This window comes from Phoenix dactylifera, chromosome 5, assembly GCF_009389715.1.
Source record: "Phoenix dactylifera cultivar Barhee BC4 chromosome 5, palm_55x_up_171113_PBpolish2nd_filt_p, whole genome shotgun sequence".
Taxonomy (NCBI): domain Eukaryota; kingdom Viridiplantae; phylum Streptophyta; class Magnoliopsida; order Arecales; family Arecaceae; genus Phoenix; species Phoenix dactylifera.
The window spans coordinates 2,008,129-2,033,783 of record NC_052396.1 but is presented as its reverse complement, the minus strand read 5'-3'; the positions used below and the strand labels follow the sequence as shown (position 1 = coordinate 2,033,783).

Sequence of the window (25,655 nt, the reverse complement as noted above, 5' to 3'; positions counted from 1 at the left end):
TGTTGGAGCCTCCGAAAATCATACACATCAAAATCCTACGGCAACTGCTAAAACAATCAACTTGGTCACACTAGCATACCAAAGATACACGACAAGACAAAACCTCCAATTCCCCGAGTGGTATGAGGATTTTAAGAAATGGAATAGAGAAATGCATGTTAAATGCACCCATAATGGTGTTCAATTATCAGAAACAGAATTTTCCGAAGATTGGTTAATAGACAGTACTTAGATACAGATTCTATCTCCCTTCTTTCTTAAACTTTGGCGAAGATCTAAAATATGATCTCATCATAGAGATCCAATGAAAAAAAAGAATTTTTTGTTTTGTTTTTTAATAATTTGGAGCTAAAACTGGGCCCAACGAACCAACTAGATTGGCCCAGTGGATAAAGCAGAAATATGAAAACAAAAACAGCAATTGGCGCAGAGAATGCGGTTGCATTATAAGGTGGCAATAGCAGTAACATAAAACGAATTCTAGCATCCAAACCACCGATCCAAATTAAAAATGCAGCGAAATCAAAACGAAGAATCCAGAAACTTTTCGATCAATAATTCAAACGACTATATTGAAAGCATCTTCTTCAGAATGCCTAAACTAGATACCAAAATCCCTTCAAAAGATCCAACACACAAACATAGCGGGAGAGAGAGGAAGAGACAAAATTCCGGTGATGATAGACCTGGTGTTTCACTCGGAGGGGATCTCGACGTCACCGTCGGAGATCTCCTGCTGCATATCCTTGGGGTCCTTGCCATCGACGGTGCAGCCGACGAAGACGCAGGTGCCAAGTATCTCCTTGACAGTACCGACGAGATCCTTGGCCATGGATCTCGGGCGCATCATGCAGGCGATCTCGATGACGTCGTCGAGGGAGATGTTGCCGTTGTGCTTGATGTTCTTGGTCTTCTTGCGGTCGCGCTCCGGCTCCTTGAGGGCCTTGATCACCAGGGCGGCGGCCGAGGGCACCACCGACACCTTGGCCTGGCGGTTCTCGACGGTGAGCTTGACGGTGACGCGGAGGCCCTTCCACTCCTTGGCCGTCTCCTTGGCGATGTCCTCTCCGACCTTCTTGGGGGAGAGACCAATGGGACCGATCTTGGGGGCCAGGGAGCTCGCCGCCCCGACCTCACCGCCAGTCACGCGGACGTAAACGTCGACGACCTGGGAGGGATCAAACTTGGGCGGCATTGCAGCTCCTCTATGCTAACCGTGCTAAGGTTAGGGTTGCGGGAAACAAAAAAACGAGGGAAGGAGCGGCAAAAAGAGGCTAGGGTTTCGTTATATATAGCTGGGGTTTATGCCTATGTGGTATACTGATCCACTGGTGCATGATTTATGTATGCGCGTCCGACTTTCCAAAGATTATCCACACACCCTGGCTGGTTGATTTTCGATCGGACCTTTATTAGTACCGAGATAAGAGTTGATGAGTGCTGAATGCAAGCCGTATTATTCTTAAGAAAAACTCAGCCATAGGGATCGAGTGGTCCAGGGTCGGAGCGTGCTGCCAGTGGGATACGGCTAATCTATGACATTCGTAATATTTTTGATGAGTGTGCCTTTCATCGGATTGTTTAGGTTTACAAAGAGACAAATAGTGCTGCAGATTGGTTGTCATCCTTTGCAGCTCATGTTCTAGAGATTTCATTTGGTAGAACCACGTCTCTGTCCTGTCTCCTTTCTATTTGTTCCTCTTTTCAGACTTTATGGGCTGTACCCATACTCATTGTGTGTGAGTCGCTGGTGTACTAAAAAAAAAAAAATATCCACGCGCCTATTGTAACAAAGTAAATTTATTTTTTTTTAAAAAAAAAACTCTGCCTCTAAATTTAGAGCAAACTCTATAAATACTAATTTCCTGAGGTTTCAAAAATGGAGAGCACCATCAAGATTACGCCTGTTTGGAAATATCTTACAGTAATCAGGCCTCTCGGCCCATTAGTTCACAGCTTTTATTTGTTTTTGTAGGAAAAGTAAAAGACTTCACTACAAAACTCTCTTAGCATCTAGTCTAATCAAAGAGACAAGATCAAAGGGAAACTATAATTCCAGACTGCTTGTGAGTGCTCCACACTTGCATTATTGTCCGAAAATTCAGTAACCTGATTTGCTTTTAGGCAGTCTAAAGCCCACAATCTTCTTAAGGTCTATGCAAGTCCTAGTCTGTATTCCAGCCTGTGGGTCTGTTGGTCTGCACGAAGAAAAAAAGAACAATAGTCCTACAAGATTCTGGGTGCAGAGGTTTTGGATTAATATGGATCATATCCTATAAATCAAGTAGGAAATCCATCCCAATTATATTACATTTCTCCAATCAAACCCTTATTGTTGCATTTATCCTCTGATTTCGAGGAAGCAGAGCATTGCAAGACAATAGGGCCCCTCTTAACTGCAATTTCCTCGCAACAAATAATGTGATGAGCTATTTTAGATTAGCTAACAAATATTAGAGGCATTGCAGTTCAAATGTTTTGATTATGAGACTGGATATCAGATAGACACCTGTGGATCAACACCTATGGCTCCTTCCATCTTTTGCCCCCCAGGGGCTGGTGCTGAATATTTCATTGCATATGACGACAAGCCATGGCTTGATGCGAGTGGTAGAGAAATCCTATTCCAAATGCTTTGCTAGCCCAGGCTTGATAGCATGCGGCTAGATTGGATTGCTTAGCTTACTTATCAAACGCAACCTCATGGCTGATTTACATGCTTGCGTGGAATCATTGAGAAGCATATATACTTGATATCTGCGAGTGTAAAAGTTACGCCCAGTAAAGTTTTAGGCAAACCATTTTATCTTGCTGATAGACATCATGTTATGTTAAGGGGTGCGACATCATGTAGATATAAAATCTCCTATAGCGTTTATTTATAGAGAACCTCACTAAAAAACCTCTCGTGACACTGTCCCGGAAGAATGCTGAAAGGGCTGCTCTTTTTATCCATCGCAATGGACGTTAAGAAAAGGGACAATTTGTGAGGAGAGCCTTTGGTGGAAGAAAAATGTTCCAAAGAAGCTTTCATTCTAGAGTTCTAGCTCTATAACGATTGAAAGGTGGTGGCACAGCTCATTTTGCCGTACTTAGTCTTGGTACTCGATCTATGTAAGGTGACTGACATGGAGCTGTGAAATGCCACATATGTTTGAAAATTTGAGATTGCTCTGATGCATGATGTATCTTGAAAGGTTCTGCGTCTTGTAGTGATTGAATTTTCCAAACCACCGCATTCAGAATTTTAAAAATAAAATCAAAAAATCTATTGAGATTCAAGATTTTGTCAAGTTGGCTCTCAAAAGCTTTTTCTTAAACAAGTGTACCGCAGTAAGAGATAAAAATCCACCGTCAAGTTCTAATAATGACAGCAATAAGAGATAAATATCTAAAAATAATTTTAGAATGCACGGCTCGAATCACATAGAAAAAAAAAATTGCTGGCTATTTATGAATATATACCTAGCCTAGTCTATAATCATATAATCATGCTGTTGTACTGGCCCAGTTCATGTATATATAAGATTTTTAATCCAATCATCCAAGCAGACACTTATAGGACAGGATGTGTACATTGTCATCCTGATTCACCGTGCATTACCAGGATGTGTTTCAATTTTTTTGCATATTTTTTTAACTTTTTTCGATGTGATCTATCGTGTTTTTAGATCACTTGAAAGAATGCCGAGGTTCTTTATAATTTGTCAAGTAACCAAATATTAAAAAAAATAAATAGAAGTAAATCATGCACCAAAAGTATGAACAAAAGAAAAAGGAAGAGGAATAAATCAATCTCTACTTAATATGCATTCATACAATATTGATGCATCTAATATATAAGATAGAGAATACTAAAATAAAATAAGGTGGGCACCAAACGAAATTAAATTAGAAAAAGGAAAATGTGTAAGCCTTCATTCTGTCTGATTTGAAGCATATTTGATATACGAATACTGAGATATGTTCTAAAACAGGTTAAGTCTCCACTCTAGAAAAGAATCCTAATGCTAGGATAAGGACTGAAGCATTAGGAATTGTTGCTACCTCTAATGAAAGATGAAGTTATTTCCGTACAGTAGCTAACTCCCTTGGTGACCGTCAGCGGTTTCGTGTACGATTAACTTCTATTTTGCCCAAATAGCTTCCTTTGAGAAGTTAGTTTGTCAAAAAAAAAGCATAAAAATTAATTTTTATAGGAGAGGCAAACTTTACAATCAAAAATTAATCGGCTATCAACCAACTATAGAAAAAAAGTCAAAAATATGAGACTGATGAAGATCTAATTAATTAATTTGTAGTTGATACTTAGAAGGGTTATGTTTGGCTACTTGTCGATCATGCAAGATACCTTGCATGGTTGATGATCTATATTTGGCCACTCATCTCTCGTATAAAATCACCAATGAATTAGGTATGAAACAAAGTCAGACACGAAACTGCAATGGTTTTGTATCCAGGTTCAGTAAAACCTGGGCCTAATCAAAGTCGCTAGCACCTTTATCCCAAACCCAATCCAACCAAGGCTCCACCTAGTTGGGTGCATGGTTAAAGTTGGGCCTAGCGGGCAAACTCGGCCCTTGGATACTTACATTTTTGGGCCAGACCCAACATTAACTATTGCAATCCAAAGAGCTATATGTTTAAAGGTTATCTCATCCATTTTCTCAATTCAGAATAAGAATCCGGCAAGCAATCCTTCGCCGCAAGATGAACCCTACAATTACGTCCTTGAAGACCAACTCCATCTTCATCATGTCAGGCCAATACTCCTACATGTTCATAACCAGTGGCGAGTTATATGCATCTATTCTATTTAGCCTAATAAGATAAGATGTGAATTTGTTTATCATGTGAATGAAGCATCGAGGAAGGTGGCGAACTGCAAATCAACTCGCACATATATAAAAGAAGATCACAAACAGATATAAAATTCGATCACCGATCATGTTTCCCACATTCGATACCTTCTTGTCGCAGAGCAGCATGTCCAAATTGGTCGCTCCTCTCATCTGTTTTGGAATTCGCGTAGGTTAGTGTAAAAGGAGAATCTTGCTTTGTTATTAACTAAACGATCTCTTGGGGCTCTTCTGCTTTCCTTCATGATTTGGCGAGCATGCCAGCTATCATCTCTTAAAGTACGAGATAAAAAAGATCAGAAGGGGAGGACTGGAGGAGGATAACCTTGAAGCTCACTCCAGTATTATTGCTTACCCGGAGCTGACAAATGGAAGAAAGCCAAATCGGCTTCGTGAGCCGGTGCACGGATCTCGGTCATTAAAGATAATGTTCCAATTGGATTACTTTGAGGGGAGGGGCATTCCCAATGGCTTCTTTACCCATGCGTACACTTAAAAATGACTTCGCTTTACGGAAGTCTAAGCCTTCTTCAAACGAGTCACAAAAATCCTTCACAGCTTGTTTACTACATAAGCGTAAGGTGATCCCATTACTGTAAGATTGGGATGGAAAGAACCAAATTATTGAAATAAATCTATGCTCGGTGAGGATGAGCTTGAAGATAAAATAATTTCTTCTGTCATATGTTCTCGATTGATGCAGCCTTGGATGCTTCAATTGTTAATTTGAGATGATTAGCACTTGACACAATGAAACACAAATAACAGCTTATAGCACCACCTCAGGTCTTCGGCTCGAATCGGGCAATTTGATTGAAATAAATATACAGTTGCAAGTAACAAAGCAATAAACATCGTGGTCTATTAGAAAAGAAATCAAGTTTAACTTCATCGTAGTCTATTTTCCTTTCACTTTATATTTGAGTGGTTTTGCTTCTCAAAGGCCAGCGTATCATGTCTAACGTAATTAAGTATGCAAATCACCACATAGTATTTAGCACTGCTGTCTTAAATCTTTGTTTTGCTAAAGTAGATTGAAGTTATATATAATGTTGCATGCGAACTAAAATAATGTAAGATTTTTTGATGACACCATATCTGGAACTTTACTTCACTATGAAGTGAAAACAATGAAAAAAATCTTTCGATTACCTATATGCCACCTGCCATGTAGATATTGATTTCATTATGACACCTGTGTATTCTTTTAGGATGTAAATGAGTTGGTGATTTTTTTTTTTTTTGATGTAAACGAGTGTGCAATGTCTAATATAACACCATACATTTAGATTAAAATATTCCAAAAGAAATAATAAAAAATCATGTATGTTTTTTAATAATTTTTTTAGAAGAAAACTATCAATTCAAATTTTCCTAACACTCCAGCAGCAACTTTAGCATCCACCGACCCCAAGAGAAGAAAAATTTTGTATGCTCCTGCCTCTCCTATCTTAGAACACAATAAAACAAAGTGGAGAATTGTTTACAAGTGTGACCAGATACATGAATCTTGCTACAATAGAACTGAACAATATTTGAATCCAACATTTGCTTAAGATTTAGCGATCAAATTAGAAACGTCAGACAATAAAAGACAATTCACACACCATCCCAAAATTTTAGTGATTCTTTCCTTGTTGGACTGCTTGGTAAGCTCGCGGTCATTTATAGTTACAAGTAAAACTTCTATAATGCACTAACCTTGGTCAGAACTTGCTTGTCACAATTCTCATGTCATCATCCATAACATTTAATATCCCAACTACTATGCTAGAAAAATGCAAAGAAATTGAAAAGTACTTGGATCAACGCGTGTTACTCATGTTTCATAATATAACTAGGTCAGTTCATAAAAAGATATATTCTCCATGGTGAACACATGCTTCATCTAGAGGCTTTCTTCTAACTCAATCACATCAAAGGCACTGTCATGACTCTGGTTCGCATATATTGCTAGCTCGAGATGCACAGCATGCAAGTGCATCATCTAGAGGCGTTCTTTTAACCTAATCACATCAAAGATTTTGATACTTTGGTGGCCATGCATTGCCAGCTCAAGATGCACAACATGCAACATTCTTTTTTGACTACATGTGAACAACTTTCTAACATTTTGTTTTGCACAAAACTGTACTATGCTCTGGATGGTAAATTCCTCTTTCATTTAGGAAAGATTTTAACTTCAAATCTGGGACGTATTTCAATGTTTAGTTTGTCTAATCGTAAAATTTTAATGCCCGGATGTCGTCGACCAAATTCTAATGGCACAAGTTTTCATCTAATTCTTCTTTGTTAAGAACCACTGAAAGGTCTGCCCATCTACTCTTGCCAATAGACAACCTCAATCTACTTAAGCTATAAAAATTCTCAGTAACAAATGTTTAAGAGGATTTAAACTTGCTTTCTCTATGCCTTTGCATCACATATACCAAATTTAGAGTCAATTTCACCTTTTCTTTATGTGAAAAAAAAGTACTGCTTTGCATACCAAAAATAATTCTCCTGAAGTTAGCCCATTTTAGACAAAACAACTCAAGGAATAATTAGGATGGCATGTTCAACATGCATTAACCGTGAGACGACATGATAACTTGAGTGGGAATAGATATTCGAACTTTCTATTTAACCATAAGGTTTTTTTTTGGGCTAGGAATGTTGTAAACATGGCACTCGATTAATAAATATTTGTGATAATTTTTTTATTATCTCAACGAAAACAAACTATTAGATCGTGAAAGATTGGTAACTTACATGTTGAAACAATCTAATATTAAACATGGGTTTTGATGTCAAAAAATCATATTAAAAGAAATAAGAGAAAAATAAGAAAATTGTAGAGCGACATGCTTCTTGCGTCCGCCGATATAACCAGAAGCCGAGATTTTAAGCAGACATATCAAATCGGTGCTGGGGGGAATTACCCGGAAACAAACGGTAATCGGACCCATTTGAACATCCTGGCCGAAACCAACCCCACGACTTCGAGGGTCTCGTCTTGGGTTTGCAGTCGTCCGGTGCGAATAGCTCTCTCTGCTCGAGTTCCACAGCTAGGGGGTGCATGTCCCTCCCCTCTACGGACACATCCACCCTGCACTCCCTCACGTGCACAACAACCAGTGACATCCTGACACGTCACCCGGTTTAATTTCTCAAGGGCCTTCGTACGATTCGTGGGACCCACACTTGTGTCCCCTCTCCCCCTTATCGAACGGCTCGCTGCCTCTCCTCTCTCTCCTCTCCGGGTAGGCCCTACTTCACGTGCCCTCGAGCCCTCGAGGCCGTCCGCCACGTGTCACTCGCCCGGCCTGAGCAACGCGCATCTCGTTCTCGTCATCCCGGCGGGGCCCACTTGCCCCCCCTCTCTCTAATTACCACGGCAAAATGACGCAGCTGCCCTTCCCCTCCTTCCTTGTCGTTATCGATACGCCACGTCACCATCCATCCCCTCCGTCCGAGAGAACAAGAGATCATCCTCATCAACGGTCGAGATCATGATACGAATTCATTGACGACGCCCTTGTTAAGATGTTCGAGCGGATCGCTTTAGCAAACTCCTATCCATCCAACATGAGAAAATCTATTAATTCGTTAATTTTTAACTCGACTTACTCCTCTCATGGACAAGGATAAGATTCTACAAGCTGCACCAATACTTCGCTGTACCAAGAGCTGTTCATGGGCATATAAGAATAGCCTCGCAGCTTTACTCTCTTGACATAATAATGAATACGCAACGGTAAAGTAATGCAGTCATTTGCAAGTCGATGTAAAGAAGAGATGCGGTTTGTAACAGCGTCTAAACGTAACCCGCGGAGCACCAGATATGGGCTTCACGTTGAAGCCAGCAAGGCGCGTGTAGATGAATAAATGCGAATAAGAGGAGAATCGGGAGAGAGAAGAGGCTTATCCACATCGCTGCAGCCCGCTCCTTCCCTCTATAAAAGCCCCTCCCCGAGCACCGTCATTTGGAAGAAACAAAACCCCGGCAGCACCACCTCCTTAATTACATCCTACCCCTTCATCGTTTTCTCCCGCTGGCTTCCGGTACCGCTCAAGCCCTCCGATGGAAAAGAGAGAGTGAGAACTTGGTTGAAGAGGAAAATAAATAATTTTTTTAATAAAAAGTAGAGAGAAAAAGGAGGGGGGAGGGCGTTTTCTAGAGGGGAGAAACAGAGAAACGGAAAAGAAGAGGGGGGGGGGGGGGGGGGGGGGGGGGAAATGGCAGGGCGGAGCCAGAACGCATACCGGCTCTTCACGCCGGTGACCGGGCCCGAGCCCACGGGGCTGGCCTCGGACGATTTGGACGAGGCCGACGTCTGGGGGTGCGCCCTCGAGCCCAGATCAGCCGAGCACCGCAAGCCGGTCCCCGCCGCCCGGTCCGGGAGGAAGAAAGCGGAGATCCGCGACCGGGTCACCGCGCCTGCGTCGCTGCCGGTGAACATCCCGGACTGGTCCAAGATACTGCGAGAGGAGCACAGAGGCAACAGCAGCAGCAGTAGCAGGAGAGATTTCGAGGACGACGCCGACGACGAGGGGGTGGGCGGCGGGCCGGTGATCCCACCGCACGAGCTGCTGTGGCGGAGCCGGGGCGCCTCGTTCTCGGTCCACGAGGGGATAGGCCGGACCCTCAAGGGCCGGGACCTGAGCCGGGTCCGGAACGCCGTCTGGGAGAAGATCGGCTTCCAAGACTGACCGAATCGATTTCTTCATTTTAGCATGAAAGGAAAGAAGAGGATTTTGAAACCATATATGGATATGGATATGGACATATATGGATATGGATATGGAAGAATATATGGAATTTTTTCCATATACTCTCTCTCTCTCTCTCTCTCTCTCTCTCTCTCTCTCTTGCAGACATGGGTTCTGATTTCTGACTTAATTCAGGGGATTGTATTTTGTTCTCTCTAATGGAAATTCCGTGCTGGAATGACCGCACTCTTCTTTTTCATAATTTGATTTGATTATTATTATTATTTATAGGTGCTTACCTCTTCTGTAGAGGGGAGAAAGAGAAAAAAGAAAAGAGGCATTTTGGTGATTACTTTTTCATTCTTGAACACATACAGGCTTAATTTTATAAAAACGATGTGGAATAATAAGTTTAATCTGCTGTCGCGTGGACTTGGGAATTTTCAAGAGAACCGTAGAACGAAAGGATCTTGGGGAGAGGTATAAGGAAAAGGGGGATGGAAGCGTCCTCCAGAGACCCGACCACGAGGGAGATGGGGGATATGGATGCATCCGCTCTTTCTTTTTGATAAGCTGCAGGTCTTTAGGTGTAGGAGGAGCTTGGGAAGGTATTTACGAATAATATTTATTTAATAGCTGCGGATGCAGAATGATTCATGCTTATGGGAGTCGGGAGAGGGAGAGTGGATTTGGCAGTATCCAGAGCGCGTCGAGTCCAACGGATTCAAGGAAAACTGCGGATTTTCGTTTCAAGCTGCCGCTGATTTTGCGGGAGTATGGTAGAAAAGAAGAGGGGAGACGATGGGCGTTACGGGAATTTAGAAGAGGGTTGGTGGAACAAGTGGCAAGGAAAGGAGAGCAGTCGCCAATCAGTATATGAGAAGAGTGAGTTGCCCGGGCCCGGAGTCATTTCAAACCTAACATATGTTTAATAATCATCAAAATTAAAAAAATAACAATAAAGTTATTGAAGGATCCAATGATCTTAATGGTGTTTCGTGGGCTCTTCAGATGCCCCTTTCTTTCTCGGGCTTAAAGTGCCATCTGGGTGTTTCTAATTGTATGTTAAGATTCTCGCGTCATTTAGGAGTCATGGCTTCTTCCCTTATCCTGATCGTAATTAGATTTTTTGCGGTAAGCGTGATAAGATAGATAACAAAGCCTTCTTTTTCTCGAGAGAGATGGAGGAAGGGGCATATTTCGAAAAATATGAGCACAATTTACTCATCCACCATCGTGTGTGTCCCGCAAGTATTGAGATATTCGCGTCGCGTGCATAACTTTCGTTAGGGTCATACCACATTATCATGCTCCTTGACCTATGCGAGCGCCAAGCAAATTTATATATCTATACCGAAAAATTACTTACATATTATTTATATTTTAATTTTCTTCTAGTTATTTTATGGGGGGAGAAAACTAAGAAGAATGCGAACGGTTTTAGAAATAGTGAGATAAATCGAAAATTTGATACATGCGTATTATTTTGAGGGTTGCGTGGTGCAAGGCGTGTAGGTCTTGGGCCAGAGGCAATTCTAGATTTTAGTTGTAACGTCTGAATCCACCTACCAATCCTTGTGACGTACTCGTATTTAATGCTTCTTCACTGATACGATGAAGGTAACGTATTATTGGCGCATCATATATTATCCTATCATATTTTAATCATGCATTATGTAAGAGGATGCTAGTGAACCAAAAAAAGAGCTGCCCCTCCTGGTTAAGTAGATAACTCAAGCAATCAGGTTTGAAGGTTAGATGCCAGATTAGAAGCATTTTGGTCATCAAGGCTATAGTGCCGCTGCTTTATGCTTAGCAGTGACTCGTGAGTGCTTTGAGGAATCCCCAAGCCCACCGCATCTCAACTCCAAATAACGGAAATACCCTCCTCACCGTGCTCTCATCTGCGACCCGGCGTTAAGCATCTGAGGATAATTTGGTAATTAAGAAGATTTCGCTATCACGCGATGGGAGAAGGTGAGCGCAAGAAATCGAGGCCCCCACCGCTGGCGTTGGTCTTTACCAGGAAAAGGTGGGAGGATGACCGTTGGATCTAATGGAATTCGGTGCTCCACGAAATGGTTTGCTCATTTGATTTTGTGGGTCGGGTTGTTGCAGTAGTCCTCGCTGATGGATGGACAAATGAAGCGGGGAGGAGGCTTCATTTACTCCTCCGCCCGACTTTGTCAAAAGTAGGTCGGCAATCTTTCGTCGCCGACGAAGAAAGGAAAGGAAAGTCTTGTCTTGATTCCTTTCCATGTCCTCCACCAATTTCGAGCAGAGAATATTAGCATTTCAGCACGGTTACGCACGCGCGCCTTAATCTCTCACCAATTAATCAGCTACCAAATTAATATATATTTTTTAGACAAAATAATATACACATCTCTAAACAAATTAATATATAATTTTTAAAATCTCATATTTACCGATACATACTACATAACTAGATGATACGTCCTTATTAACTTTTTGATATATACTACAAGCATCTTTGATACACGCCTAACAATGCTCAAATACACATCTCCAGATAAATTGATACGTTATTTTCATAATATTTTTTTTATCAGTACATACTACCTAACCAGATGATACGCATCGAGCAAATTACTCTTGTAGCAAGCCAATACATACTTCTAAATAAATCGATACACAATTTTCAAAATATGGTATTCATTGTTATTAGAGCACAGTACACAATTTTTTAGTTTTGTCTAATTTGCCAGTGTTTTACTTGGCCGTCTACTATATTTAGTGAACACCATATTATAAAAACTATACCGATTTACCTAGAGGTCTGTATTGACTTACTAAATGATTAGTTTACTCGGTTTGTATCATCTAGTCATGTAGCGTGTACCGGTAAAAAGTATGTTATGAAAATGAGGAAGAAAAAAGATGCCGTACTTTTTTTTTAAACATGGGACTGGTGACTCCATTAGTAAGAGGAGTTTTTGATTTTTAAATTTCTTTTTTATGATGGGTATGAGAGGAAATGTAGCAAAATAGGAAATTTTTCTTTTTTTTTTTTTCTTTGGTGCCCACCCTATATGGTTTTTGTTCGAGTAAAAAGCACCACTCCTTGAAGAAATTATATCGTAAATGGCATACACCATATGGTGGTGCATGCCGCCGTTCATTCATGTAGTGGTGCACTGAGATAAGCATTTAATGAATGGAGCTTGCAAAAATAGGCGATTATGATTGACGGTGTGCACAAGCATATGGTGCACATAATATAGGGTACAATTTCTTCGCTTCTTGTACCATATTCACATAATGATACATATGAAACTGGAGTCAGGGGGTGTGCAGCATTCTTTGTATATAAAGTTCATTATCACATAAAATGCAGAAGAGTGACATAGCCAAGGGGCTAGCGTATGCATATACTGTAACTTCCTTTCACGTAGTCTAGAGATGAGTAAGAGTAAAATGAGTATATCATTGAGAATGATTGAAGGTGCAGTTATTAGCTTTTGTTGTCATGAAGAACTAGTGAGATTTTGTAACTATTCAGAAATTGATCAAATATTAATTTATCTTTTTCTAGTTTGCTCCTTTACTTAAGTACTCAAGTAGTTTTATGACAAAATGACTGTTAGAAGTCCCATAATTGATTTGCTTGTCACTTATCCTGTCAATTGTCTAAGTTGATTTGTATATATCATATATATGTCGTAAGATATATGGAATCTATTGGTGGGCCTAAGTAATTATGAAGGTTGCCAGGAAAGGATTGAGAAGATTGAGCAAATACCTATGATCCAAAGGGACTATCTATATGTATTAAACCGTTGTGAACAATGAAGGGTGCATCCTAAAATAGTTTTTCTTCTTAACAATGATTCTTCTTTTCTTCTCATTGCTAGTTTCTGTTCTTTATTCACATTTATCAACTAAGCTTAAAATCATATAAAATAAATAATTATTTGCATTTTTCTAATTTTGTTCTGGTTCCTCATGTTTATGTAGTTCTACTTAAAGTTGTAGATAATTGCTTTCACATATAATTTATCGATTCAATGTTTCATATATTCTACTTCTATTAAATCAATGGAATCAATTCAACTCTTTTTGCATTTTCCTTGAAATTTGAAATTCTTTCCCTCAACATGTAGTGATCATAGTCGGTTTATATACCAACTGTATACATATTATTCCCAAATCAGCTAGATATTTATGAAACATTTTATGTGCCATCCTTTATGCATGAACTAGTCAACAAAATTCATAAATTTTGGAACCGGTATGAGAAAAATATTTTAGATGTTTTATTCATATATAAAATGGGCAGCATGTTGGAGAGAAGATTTAAAATCAAGAATTCATAATAAATTCTAATTTTTTGTATCACCATTGAGAACGTATGTGCGTCGAACCCTCAATGATACGTCATATCTCATCAGTATCTCGAATAATGTTAAACATGTTTTAATGAAAACCTTTCATGTGAAACCTTTTACAAAATAATTAATTATTAAATACAATGACTTTAGAAATCAATTAATTATTTTTTATATATTATCAAGTATTGGGTTGTATTGCTGCTAAATTCTGAATCGAGGTCGGAGCACACTCCTCGACTTGCTCTAAGATAAGAGAAAACCAAACCGAATGAGATTGGATAAGATCGAGGTAAGAAAAAATTGGTCGCCTTCGAGGCCAATCTGTAAGAGATCCACTTGCCAAAAAATTTCTAACGGAGGACCCTCTGATGTCTAAATCAATATAATAGAGCAACAATATGGAAGAAAAAAATTTATAGAGAGGAGTCTCCAAAATAGGCTAAACCGAGGATCTTCGAGCCACCCTTTTATATAGGACAGAATACTGATCCACTTGCTGAATTTGGCACGATGTGCCTTAACTATATGGTAATGGTTGGCTACACGTTAATAACTTGGTAACCGTCCCGCGTCAGCATATGCGGTGGCAATTTTGCTGATTATGCATTGACTACAGTGTCGCCATAACTACTTGTCTTTATTAACATGAAGAGAGTGGCATCTCGGTTTCTAGTAAAGTTGTTCACTTCGATTAATACCAAGGTCAAGATGTCCGATATTTTTTCTATCAAGTTCAAAGACTCGTGCCTCGCCATGTCTCTGTCTTGATGTTCATACAATATTGTATGATGGTTGTCATGTTGGATAGCCAAGCTCTTAATCGCATCAAAGTTCTGCAAAGCAGTTTGCTCCTTGTCATGGATAATACATGAATTTGACCCCACATTTAGGCCTCTATTTGGCAGAGCTTTTAGTAAGCAAAAAAGCACTTTCTGACATTCTAAAAGACTTTTGGATGGAATAAGAGTGTCTGATAAAAAAATCGAGAAGTTGTTTTAGCTTAGCCAGAAAGTTGAAAACATCTACTTGGGAGAAGCTCCATTTTAGAGTTTCTTCGAAAAAGTATTTTTAGCATGCGTCAAAAAGTTTTTTAAAATTATATATTTTTTTAGACCAAAATACCTATGATAAAATTATATAATTATAGAAAGAGTCACTTTATATCATAATGCATGAAGAAAGAAATCTATAGGAGCCCCAACAAACAAGGAACCCTAATTAGTCTTGGTTTTCTTCCTTGCCATGTGATCAAGGTATTATTTTTTTCTTCTATTTATTTATCCATCGTTTTGAATAAGAAAAGCATAGGAAAGAAAAAAAAATCATAAAATCTCACTTTTGCAAGTATGATTGTGCACCTCTATATTTTTCTAAAAATTAGTTCCTAAAAATATTATATTAATAAAATATTAATATATAATGATGATGATTATAATATTTTGTATCAAAATATTATATTATAATATAATATTATATTATACTATAATATAATATTATATTATATTATAATATATTGATATGTTATGTTATATAATATTGAATTATATCATATTATTATCCTATAGTATACAATATTATATTAACTATATTTGAATAATATTATATTGCGTTACAGTAATATTATACTATAATATATATTTATGCATTAATATATATTATATTTTATTATGTTTTGTTGTATAATACTATGTAATATTTTTTATGGTTATTTTGTTACACTAAAAGTTTTTTTTCAGTTTATTTGTCAAATACATATTAAAGTTGTACTATATTTCAAGAATGTAATTACCAACAAAAATAATTTTTTGATAAAAAATTTACTTAAAAAAATTATTTTTGAAAGTTGTACTATCGACAACTCTATCAAACGGGCCTCGGTGATCTTAATAATAAAATATTTTACTCTTTAGAACAAAAGACTATTTGCAAAGGCATGCATCTGTTTCGGGCCTGCACGGTTGGGAGTTTGGGGTTGGATAACTTGGGGTGGGGGTGTTATGGGGATTTTTGAGGGTTGGAGGACGGACTTCTCACCATCAGCCTTAGCGATGGGAGCCGGATATCCTATGCCCCCTTTTTTTTTATTTGAAGGAAAATCTTGATAGCCTTTTTTTTTTTTTTTTTTTTTTGCCAAACTTAAAGCAGCACACCGTCACCTTCTCCTGACAAATGGCCGTCAGAAGGTGCGGCGCTTCCGTTGAAGCTGCCGTCCCAGCGGGAGAGAAGCCCACCGACCGAAAGATTTTCAGCAATTTTTTTTTTCCGACACTTAAGTCAAAATTTTAAAACAATAATAAAAAAAATTATAGAGAAGCATAGTATTATTTATTTGTGGATTTCTTATGGTCCCTATATACAGAATGAGAGCAGTATTTGCCATCTAATTTATCGCATAGTACCATAATTGCATGATAATAGCTAATTATATATGAATCCTATTGCAACTACTATTTACGATTGATAGATAGTGATCGTATTAATCATGTCTTTATTATTATAACCGTTACCAAGACCATTGTTACAGTTCTTACTTTATGGCACGTCTGAGGCCATTCACTTCGGTCAAGACAGAAGCCAAAGAAGTCGAAACAATCCGGGGTTGGGATGACCAATATTTTTTCCATCATTATCTGTCTGCTTTGCCGAATAAGTGGAGGTTTATCTGCTATTTCCTTCTGTGGTTACAGGTAAGAGCCGTTTATTACGAACATCATCCCATCCCTTGAATAGTTAAAGCCAGACAATTGACGGCCGTTATAAACGGCTTCAACGGTCCGCCCGGTCGGAGCTGGCATAGCCTTACCGGGAGTTGCCGCAAAAGGCCCGCAACTGACTTTCTCGAGTGTCGCGTGCCGCTTTTGTCGGCTTCGGAGATTCCATCGGATCCCTCCGCAGGGGAAAAGTCTCGGTCTCTCCTCACCGAGGTTGCCCCTCCCAACGACCAACTTTAACGCCTGTACTGACGGTAGTCTCCGTAGTTCTACTCAAAGCCAGGTATTAACTTAAACAGTCAATGTAACGTTCGTTTCAACGGTGTGATCCACGATCAGGACCGTCCATCGGATTGCTCTGGAAGCTTAATGGAAACTCAACAGGACGGGTGTTGGGTTGATCACTCGATGCGGAAGGATATGAAACGGACGGCTGAGATCCGTCGTTGGACGTTCAAGAATCCGCCGCCCAACTGGTAATATAGACCACCAGTGTTGCCGGCCGTTGCTTCCGAGAAGGCTCTCATGACTTGCATCATCAAGTTTCCACATTACAAAAAAAGAAATGAACCGAGGAAAATAGTTATTATATATTTACCCTGATAGAAATGCCGACTTCAAAAATGATCATCTCAAATGGAATATTTTCAGATGATAATATCTTAGCTATCTTGATGGATGATTTTTTTTTTTTGTGTGTGTGCGTGTGTGTGTGTGTAAGAACATAAATCTTGGTAGAGATAAAAGACCAAAGAAAATTTGAACTTATCAAGAAATTCTAAAATCCTAGCTTATATATAATTAAGTTGATATAAGTAGAATCTAGAATGGCCGTTGATGTTATATATTGCTCAATATAGAAATGTTAACATTCAGGTTCTATTATAGTTAAAATTGTCATGAAATGAAGAATGAGATACCCTTCTTTTTGTTGGACAATAATTTACAACTAAAACCAACAAGAAAAAAATTCACTAAATTTAAAACAGAGAGAGAATGCTGTGAAATCTATAAAATGACAGCAATAGATGTAGAAGTAAATCCAGTTATTATATTAATATATGTAATGAGCGTTAACTTATTTAGTTGGCACTTCTCACTTATAAAGGTCTAGAATTAGTACTTTGGTGATGACCTGTATATCATATTTTTCCTGAAAAAGATCGAAATAATCATATATAGCATCAGTTGATGATTCAAGATAAGTCTCGTTTACATCTGCTAATTTACTGGGAATAGATTTTTTAGTCCCCATACATGTTTTAGCAACTCAAAATACTTGTTTGTAAACCTCATTCAGTATCTGTGACCTTTAAATATGTGCTCTTCTAAGGTATTGATTCAAAATAAGGGACAAAACAATAGAAGAGGCAAACATCAGCTATCTGTTTGCATGAGTATGGCTATCCTTTTTTGCTCCACTCCTTGCTTAGTTACTTGATTTTTTGTGATAATCAGAAATTGGTGCAATACACAATAATTACATTAATTATTAAGGGTAGCACAGCCACGTTAGTACAATAAAAAGAGGATTTGGTTTTTTTCTTTTCTCACACTTTTAGGATTCATTTGGTTGATGAGAAGGAGGAAAGCTATGGTCAAGAAGAAAACAGATAAAAATTTCATATTTGATTCAAGTTTTTATATTTTGTAGAAAAAAAAATCTAGGTAGAACATAGAAAATTTTATTTTTTATTAACTGAAAATTGAAATAATTTTTTTAAAAGTATTTTTAAACTTTTAGGTAGAAGATTTTTTTATATTTAGAGCCTAAGAAATATTTTACATAATCTTTTCGGCCCACTGTGTTAATTTTTTTTATGGTCAACTAAATATAAAAAAAAAATTATTTTGTTTTAGACATCATAAGAGTAGGTTCTCCTCGCGAACCGAAGAGATTATGGGATGTTTCAAAGTTACATAAACTATCGTAGCTGGTTAGGACATTGGAGTAGAAATTTTATATATATGCCGTTTTAGTTTACTTGCACAAACAAAATCAAAACAACACTATTGAAAAGGCAATGAACAACACCATAAAAAAAGTGCGACTTTCCTCCGCTTTTTTTCACTCTTTTCCCTGCTTTCGAGATCTCTCCTTTTTCTCCGATGAGCGATGAAACACATCAAGAGAGAGAGAAAGGAAAGATATGAAGCAAAACCCTAGTTAAACCTCTTCTCCAAGCCCCAAATTCCGGCCGAATCCCGACGAAGCCGCCGCCGATCGCGGCGGGACCTCCGAGAAAAGCGTCCATTTTCTTTGTTGACGGTGGGCGCTCCGATCCAGTCAGAGCTATCGCCGGAAGTCGAGCTCTCCATTGCGGCACCGGGTGGAGAGGGCGGATCTTGACCCCGTCCGGTGATCGGAAGGCAAATTTTAATTCTTCCGGGCGATTTTGATCGATCGATCGGGATAAAGATGTATAAGAATCAGCTGCAGGAGCTGGCGCAGCGGAGCTGCTTCAATCTGCCGTCGTACACGTGCATAAGGGAGGGGCCAGACCACGCGCCGAGGTTCAAGGCCACCGTCAACTTTAACGGCGATGTCTTCGAGAGCCCGAGCTTCTGCACGACTTTGAGGCAGGCGGAGCACTCCGCCGCCGAGGTCGCCCTCATCGCCCTCTCCACCTGCGGCCCCTCTCACTCCCTCGCCGCCCGGATCCTGGTATGCTCCTCAACAATAACAACAACAACAACAAAAATCTACTTTTCTGTCCTTCAATTTTAAGTAAAAGCAAAGGGAAGGTTCGCCTTTTTCTTTGTTTCTTTCTTGCTTTCCCCTCCAAAGATTTGAGTGCGATTGATATCGGCTTCGACTGACACCGAAGCTATAGAAAGCTCGCAATGCATTCAGAAATGGACATATAATATTCTGGGGAAAAATCTTTCCTTTTTCCTCATTTTGCTTCACCACATCGCTGTACAGATTCTTTCTTGCAATTTTATGGGATAGAAATATATATTGGTTGAACAATTGGTGGCGTCCCGTCTTGATCTTGGATTCTCACTTAGCCTTTGTGTGTGTACTCAGCCGATCGATTCAGTTAAGCAAAAGAATTCCCCCTAATTGTATCGCTTTTTCGGTTGAAAGTTATCGCTTTTCTAGATTTTTTGTCTTGGAAGAATTATTTTTATGTGATACAGACCGAGATGGGATGAATCCCTTCATCTCTTCCTTCGTCGTTTTTTTTTTTTTGCTTTTTTGGAAGAGGGGGGTGGGGAGAAAAAAAAAAAATTTAGCTTTCCATGGATGGAAGAAAAAGAGCTCCCGAGTTGACTCGTTCTGTTAGTAAAAGGATGGCGTCTGCCGAACGTCGACGGAGTTGGGGAGAAAAATGTGCTCCACTTGATCTTAGCCAGAAGGCCGAGAAAGCTTAAGATTTTAATCTTTACTTTCTAGCTTCCGTGTCTTAATCCTTGGTTTCTTTTCTCGATTTTAGTTTTGTTTGTCGGAGCCGGCGTTTCGCATTCATCTCTCTCTCGAGCGCGGTTTTCCGCTAGGGTTTCGGTTTAGCCTTGTTAAACACTTATAGACTAGGATTAATTGAATAAAAAAAATTCTTTTTTATTTAACGGCACCACATTATTGTTGCATTTTGGTGATTAATGCCATAACGAGGAGGGTATCTTCGTCACGAAGGACGGGAGCCTGCCAAGCCTTTGGGAAGTGGTGTCGTAGTTACATTAGTTATCAACTCCCATCATAACTCATAATTAATTTTTTTATTAGTCGTAATCAATCTCCTAATCTTTGTTGCAAACGAATAATTAAGTACTTTGGAGCTTAATTTATTGTTGGACGTCTTTTTAGGTATCGTTCCAGTGTTCTGCATGAACTGACCAACTTAATGCGCGTACAACATTAAAAAAAAAAAAGAAAAAGGAAATCTAGTCAAATCCATGAATATTTTGACTTGAGTAGGGGCTGACTTGTTGTTGATGACGGTGCGAACATGAAGCGGTTGGCTTTCAAATTTGGGAGACACACCTAACCGCACCAATGGGTCAACTTCTTAGCGGGTTAATTAAACTTTCTTTGTTGTTTTCTGCTTATGCTACTGTTGCTTATCAGCAAGTTTGAAAAGTGACCAATGGATTTGGTGGCTTTGTCCCTTCCAGCAAGAACTAATCAAGATGATCAAACAACACTGGTTGGAAGATAGGAAGTCTGAAAGATGAGTGCTTGATTTGTTATTAAGGCCCACACCAGATCCTATCTGTAGAAAGTCCTATGACCTTAGAAGCAAGAATACTAGGTAGTGATGGTTGAACTCATTCCTGAATCATGCTTCTGCTTGTGGTGGCCCTTTGGATCTGGTCGCACTAGGGGTTCTGTCGTGCATCTGAGTTGCTGGAAATGGCTCCTTGCTTCTAAGCGCATGATCCATAAGCCAAGGCACAAGAAAGAATGGGTATGCCATGCACCATAGTCGTTGGAACTTTGAAGACCTCGTGTTCCTTTTTAGGAGGATAATTGCGATGATCTTCTTCTCTTGTTATATTAGCAAGCAAATAGCACATAGTTGAGTGAGATTGTATGATCTGTTTTTAGGCAATTGTATGGGTCTTTGTTTCAAGCTGTTTGTGTTTTAGCGAGTGAGCTATTGGAATGTTAACATTTTCCTATTGTTCAATTGGTTTTACTTAGTCAAAGTGGAATTGCTGAATTCTTTACCTATTTATGGCTTTTGCTTCTGACCCCGTAATATAGAAACGAAGATAGATTACAAGGTTGTATCCCATCCTTCTGGATAACCAAGTTTGTGTAGCCATTTGATTAGTAGACATTCGACAAAATGACCATACTGTAAACTCTATTCAGAGCAAGTGATTTCCTGAGTATCTATGTGGGCTTTGGCTGAGCTGGCAAGTTGGATACTGCTTTTGCAAGGAAATGCAAAATTAGCATTGGCTATTGCGAAATTCATTACTTATCAGCCATTCATGCATCTTCATCACCGATTCATCACCTGATTCATCACCCTGAAGTTGCACGAAGAATCATCCAGTTTTGCTTATAAGAACCTGAGCTCTATGTGCATATTCTTCTCTTTACCTTTTTCAAATTTTCATATACTTAAAAGGGGAAATATATTTCTTTGTAATCGTGTTATTGGTTATCCAAATGATCCTGAAAATGTGCATAACTTGATCGGTTCCATTATTCTGTAGTTGAATTCTGAGCCACTTGGTCTTTTTGCAAATCATGTCTGAACTTTTTCCTTACTTCAATTATATGTGGGTTTTGGGTTGGCTTGCATTTTACATTAGTAGGTTGTGATAAAGGCAATCATAACTCTTGGTGATTAAGTTCTTAGCCTGAATTGTTTCTCTTACATTGTATTTGCCCCTCTTGAGCAGGATGAGACGGGGGTTTACAAGAACCTTCTGCAAGAAATCGCTCAAAGAGTTGGAGCACCTCTCCCATCATATACAACTGTACGCTCCGGCCTTGGACACCTACCTGTCTTCACTTGCACAGTGGAGCTTGCTGGGATCACATTCACAGGCGAGCCAGCTAAGAACAAGAAACAGGCAGAGAAGAATGCTGCCATGGCAGCATGGTCTTCATTAAAGCAATGTGAGTCTCATGCTTATACTTGTTTTCACATATCACCTCTTACATTACAAAACTAATGTCTAGGGGTAATTGAGGTTCACCGCCTGTATTGACCACCATTTTATGTTTTATCCCTGCTGACTGAAAACTTTTTTCCTAGCCTGCTACATTCTTGCACACAGCTATGTACCAAACAGATATAACTGCATACATAATAGGCCTGATCGTTTGCACAACACCGGCTTAACTGTTTAAAGGGACAAAATGCAAAATGCTAACTCTATATGGGTTAAACTTCAAATGGCAGTTACAGAAAGGACCAGATGCTAGGTTTCCCTGTGGAGGTTTCTTGTCTATGGATATCTCCTGAAATGCATGTGTAAGCATAGCCCTAGGTAGGCTATGCATGTTTAACCCTGTGGAGGTTTCTTGTCTATGGATATCTCCTGAAATGCATGTGTAAGCATAGCCCTAGGTAGGCTAGTTTCCCAACCTGTGTGCATGTAGAAAACTGAAAGTTAAATCTGCCTCAAAACTAGGAGCTACATAGGTAACATGATGGAAGAATGTGGGAAGAACTTGATCAACTGGAATCAGCTTCTATTCTAAATGGAAATATATGTATACATTTATGTACACATATATGGATAATAATCAGCATTTCGATATGATTAGAGAGAGAGAGAGAGAGAGAGATACCTAAATTAAAATTGCATTTTCCAGAGCCTAGATAGTGGAATTTTTTCCTAATAGGTTCTCATTGTCCAATTTGGTCCCTGTGAGGGTAGCACCGACTGTAAAACCATGGTGATTTTTGAATATCAATCCTTTTGGCTGTGATCTTTGTCTTTGTAATGGTTACTATTTGTTGCTAGGATATATTGTGTACTGGTTTCGGTGGCTTTCCCTGCTTAAAGACTCATTCACATAATTAAGGTTAGCAGTCATGGTGAAATATTATATAAGATTCTCTTATCCATTTTGGCGATAGAGGGAAATACTCTCTTAATCACCCTTCGCCATCAAAGATCGGCTTCAGGAGAGCATATTGGGGAATGTTCTCCAGAAGATGCGTCAATAATGAACTTCTTTAGCTATAATATGTATCTATAATTTGTTTTAGAGTTAGATCATGTTAAGTGCTTCTAATACATCTTCTTCCGCTGCACCAGTGGCAAAGCAAGAGGCAAGCTCATCAAGCGAGCCGGAGAACCATGATGAGCAGGAACAGATCACAATTGCCCGGGCTCTCTTGAGCTATCGCCTAAAGCAAAAGATGGCAATGGCCAACAACCCCAATTCCACATTATTCCCTAAAAAGTTCCCTATACAGCCAGATAAAAAGCCATCATTGCAGCCTTTCTTATCCACTGGATCAAAGATCTTACCTCTGATCCGACCAAAATCTTCTCTAAGAAGCCGACCAACCTCCCTGGTGACAACTGATGGTGCGCCTTCATCTCCCATCCCACAACCAAAAAACGGCTGTGCCTGGCCTCAGAAGTTTCCTGCAAGCGGAACGGCACCATATGTACCAGTTCGGCACTACAGAATGCCTTACCATGGCATGGCACCTCCAGTAACAATAAGGACGGCAGTGCCAGTCTTTTCGGCACCACCTCTTCCACCAGCAATTCATAGGCATCAGCTTCCTCCAGTTATGGGCCGGCCGATTCATATGGCTTCACCTGTTCGCATCAGACCAGCTGTGCCAGTCTTTGCTGCTCCGCCCCCAGCCCCAGCTAATACTCCAGTGATCCCAGTTCAGGTAAAGGAACTGCCAGCAGCTGTGGCAGCCTCCCCTCCATTAAAACCTCTAGTGGAGAAAGGGGAACATGTTGAAGCCGTCGGTGCTGCGAAAGATCTGGAAGAGTCTACAGTGATGGAGAGTTTGAAGCAGCTCGAGATCTGATGATGCTGAAGTGCGGAAATCTTCCGGGGCAAATTAGATCTCTTTGTAATGCATTTTGTTCTATGTTGCTTCCCGTTTAATTTTGTTTTCCTGTGTTGCTGGTAGGATTTTGGAAAGGCTGCTTTGTAGTAGGATCTTAGCTTTATAGAAGCAAAATTCGCAGCGGTAGGCCATTCAGCTGGTATGAAGGTCTCATCATACAGAATTTTTAGTTCTGAAGTTTCCAAGCCTTCAATTTTAGCAAATGACAAGTGAGCATGCTCTAAACTACTATGAAAAGATCCTGTGTAGTTGCTTCATCTCAATAAACAACTGGCACTTGAAATCAGCCTTTAACTCTTAGTGACCACACGCCCTCATCTGTTTCGAGAGCTGAGCCTCCAACATGTCACTTGGAATGCGTCACTTGGTCTTGGCGATTTTGCTCGACTCAAACGCTTGCAGGGATTGTTCACAGCTCTTGCAGGGGGGCTTATAGCTTTCGTGCTGCTAGGAGACTACATGCAGACTATATTCCTGATGGGTTTATAGTCACTTGGATCTAGGCAATGTCGCTTATATATAGTTTATTTCCATCAATAAAAATTGTTTTTAATACTTTGTACCCTCATACCATGGTGGAGGAATTTGAGTTCAGGGACCCTCAGCGGCAAGATGATCTGGCAAATTCATAGTTTATATGCTTGCTGTTTTCAAAAGTTATTTTATAGAGATCTAATGTTTTTCTTTTTGGGCGGACAGGAGGGTCTTTTAAATTTGCATGCATCGATTCGTAATATGACAAGTTCTATGGGCTTGTGATGCGGAGAGTTCAGCGGATTCCATCAATGGGAAACATTGTTTTTTTTAAAAAAAAGGATAGAAAAAATAAATGAAGGTGGGGATAGTGTAGTGACACATGAAATCCCAACGTTTACTCTATGTGAAATAATAATACAATATTGAATGCATGGTTAAAAGTTAAATAGCATGCAATTAGTAAGTTAGAATTGATTTGAATGCATGCAATTCATCAGCCTAGAAAAAATTAGATCTACAAAAATAGAAGCCATTTAATTACCAGAGAGAAGATGCAATGATCCAGTTCTGTCGTGGATCATTTTAGCTAATTCAAGTAGACCTGAATGGGCATGGAGCAAGATCCGCCGCCAACTAAAATTTCGGGAGGTTATAACTTCTAATATGAAAGGCAACATGAAAGAAGGCAAAAATGATGGAGGGGCCTCAATCTATCATCTATCGAAATTTTAAAAAACTTTATAATATTTTTTATTTCATAACAGTTCTAAAAGGAAAAAAAACATTAATCTAGATTCCAAAAAGGCTGATCTTATTAGTATAAATAGAAGTAGTGTACTATAATTTTATATGTATTGATGAAAGAAAATAAAAGAGTTTTAACTTATTTTTTTAATCTATTTTCATGTTGAATTAGAAAAGAAATTCGACTCTAATTTGGGGACTCAAATCTCACGAGTATAAATAAAGGACTAGCATGATAATTTTATTGTTCTTTAATGAAAGTAAAGAATGTAGAATTGGGCTTTCAAAATTTTTCATATTTTATTA

The 25,655-nt window shown here is 39.2% G+C and overlaps 3 protein-coding genes across 4 annotated transcripts; 2 read left to right on the top strand and 1 right to left on the bottom strand.

The window, feature by feature from the left end:
- Positions 1–694: 694 nt before the first annotated feature.
- LOC103703965 (60S ribosomal protein L12-3-like) lies at positions 695–1,195 on the bottom strand. Its single transcript, XM_008787062.2, has one exon. The coding sequence runs from the start codon at positions 1,193–1,195 to the stop codon at positions 695–697; it is 501 nt and encodes a 166-aa protein (XP_008785284.2).
- Positions 1,196–9,066: 7,871 nt separating this feature from the next.
- Positions 9,067–9,835, top strand: LOC103703964. Its single transcript, XM_008787061.4, has one exon. The coding sequence runs from the start codon at positions 9,078–9,080 to the stop codon at positions 9,549–9,551; it is 474 nt and encodes a 157-aa protein (XP_008785283.1). The 5' UTR covers positions 9,067–9,077; the 3' UTR covers positions 9,552–9,835.
- An 8,767-nt stretch (positions 9,836–18,602) lies between these two features.
- Positions 18,603–24,425, top strand: LOC103703963 (double-stranded RNA-binding protein 6). 2 transcript variants are annotated; one of them, XM_008787060.4, is made up of 3 exons: positions 18,603–19,279; positions 21,976–22,195; positions 23,347–24,425. In XM_008787060.4, the coding sequence occupies exons 1-3, from the start codon at positions 19,034–19,036 to the stop codon at positions 24,084–24,086; spliced, it is 1,206 nt and encodes a 401-aa protein (XP_008785282.1). In that variant the 5' UTR covers positions 18,603–19,033; the 3' UTR covers positions 24,087–24,425. The 2 variants fall into 2 exon arrangements, with proteins under 2 accessions (XP_008785282.1, XP_038982396.1); XM_039126468.1 differs by lacking the exon at positions 18,603–19,279 and adding an exon at positions 20,737–21,026.
- The last annotated feature ends 1,230 nt before the right edge of the window (positions 24,426–25,655 follow it).

Bases quoted from the DNA above. Each gene is read 5' to 3' on its own strand.
- LOC103703965 (XM_008787062.2), bottom strand. From the start codon at position 1,195: ATGCCGCCCAAGTTTGATCCCTCCCAGGTCGTCGACGTTTACGTCCGC.
- LOC103703964 (XM_008787061.4), top strand. From the start codon at position 9,078: ATGGCAGGGCGGAGCCAGAACGCATACCGGCTCTTCACGCCGGTGACC.
- LOC103703963 (XM_008787060.4), top strand. From the start codon at position 19,034: ATGTATAAGAATCAGCTGCAGGAGCTGGCGCAGCGGAGCTGCTTCAAT. The intron at 19,280-21,975 runs GTATGCTCCTCA...CCTCTTGAGCAG, and splicing joins CCCTCGCCGCCCGGATCCTG to GATGAGACGGGGGTTTACAA. The intron at 22,196-23,346 runs GTGAGTCTCATG...CCGCTGCACCAG, and splicing joins ATGGTCTTCATTAAAGCAAT to TGGCAAAGCAAGAGGCAAGC.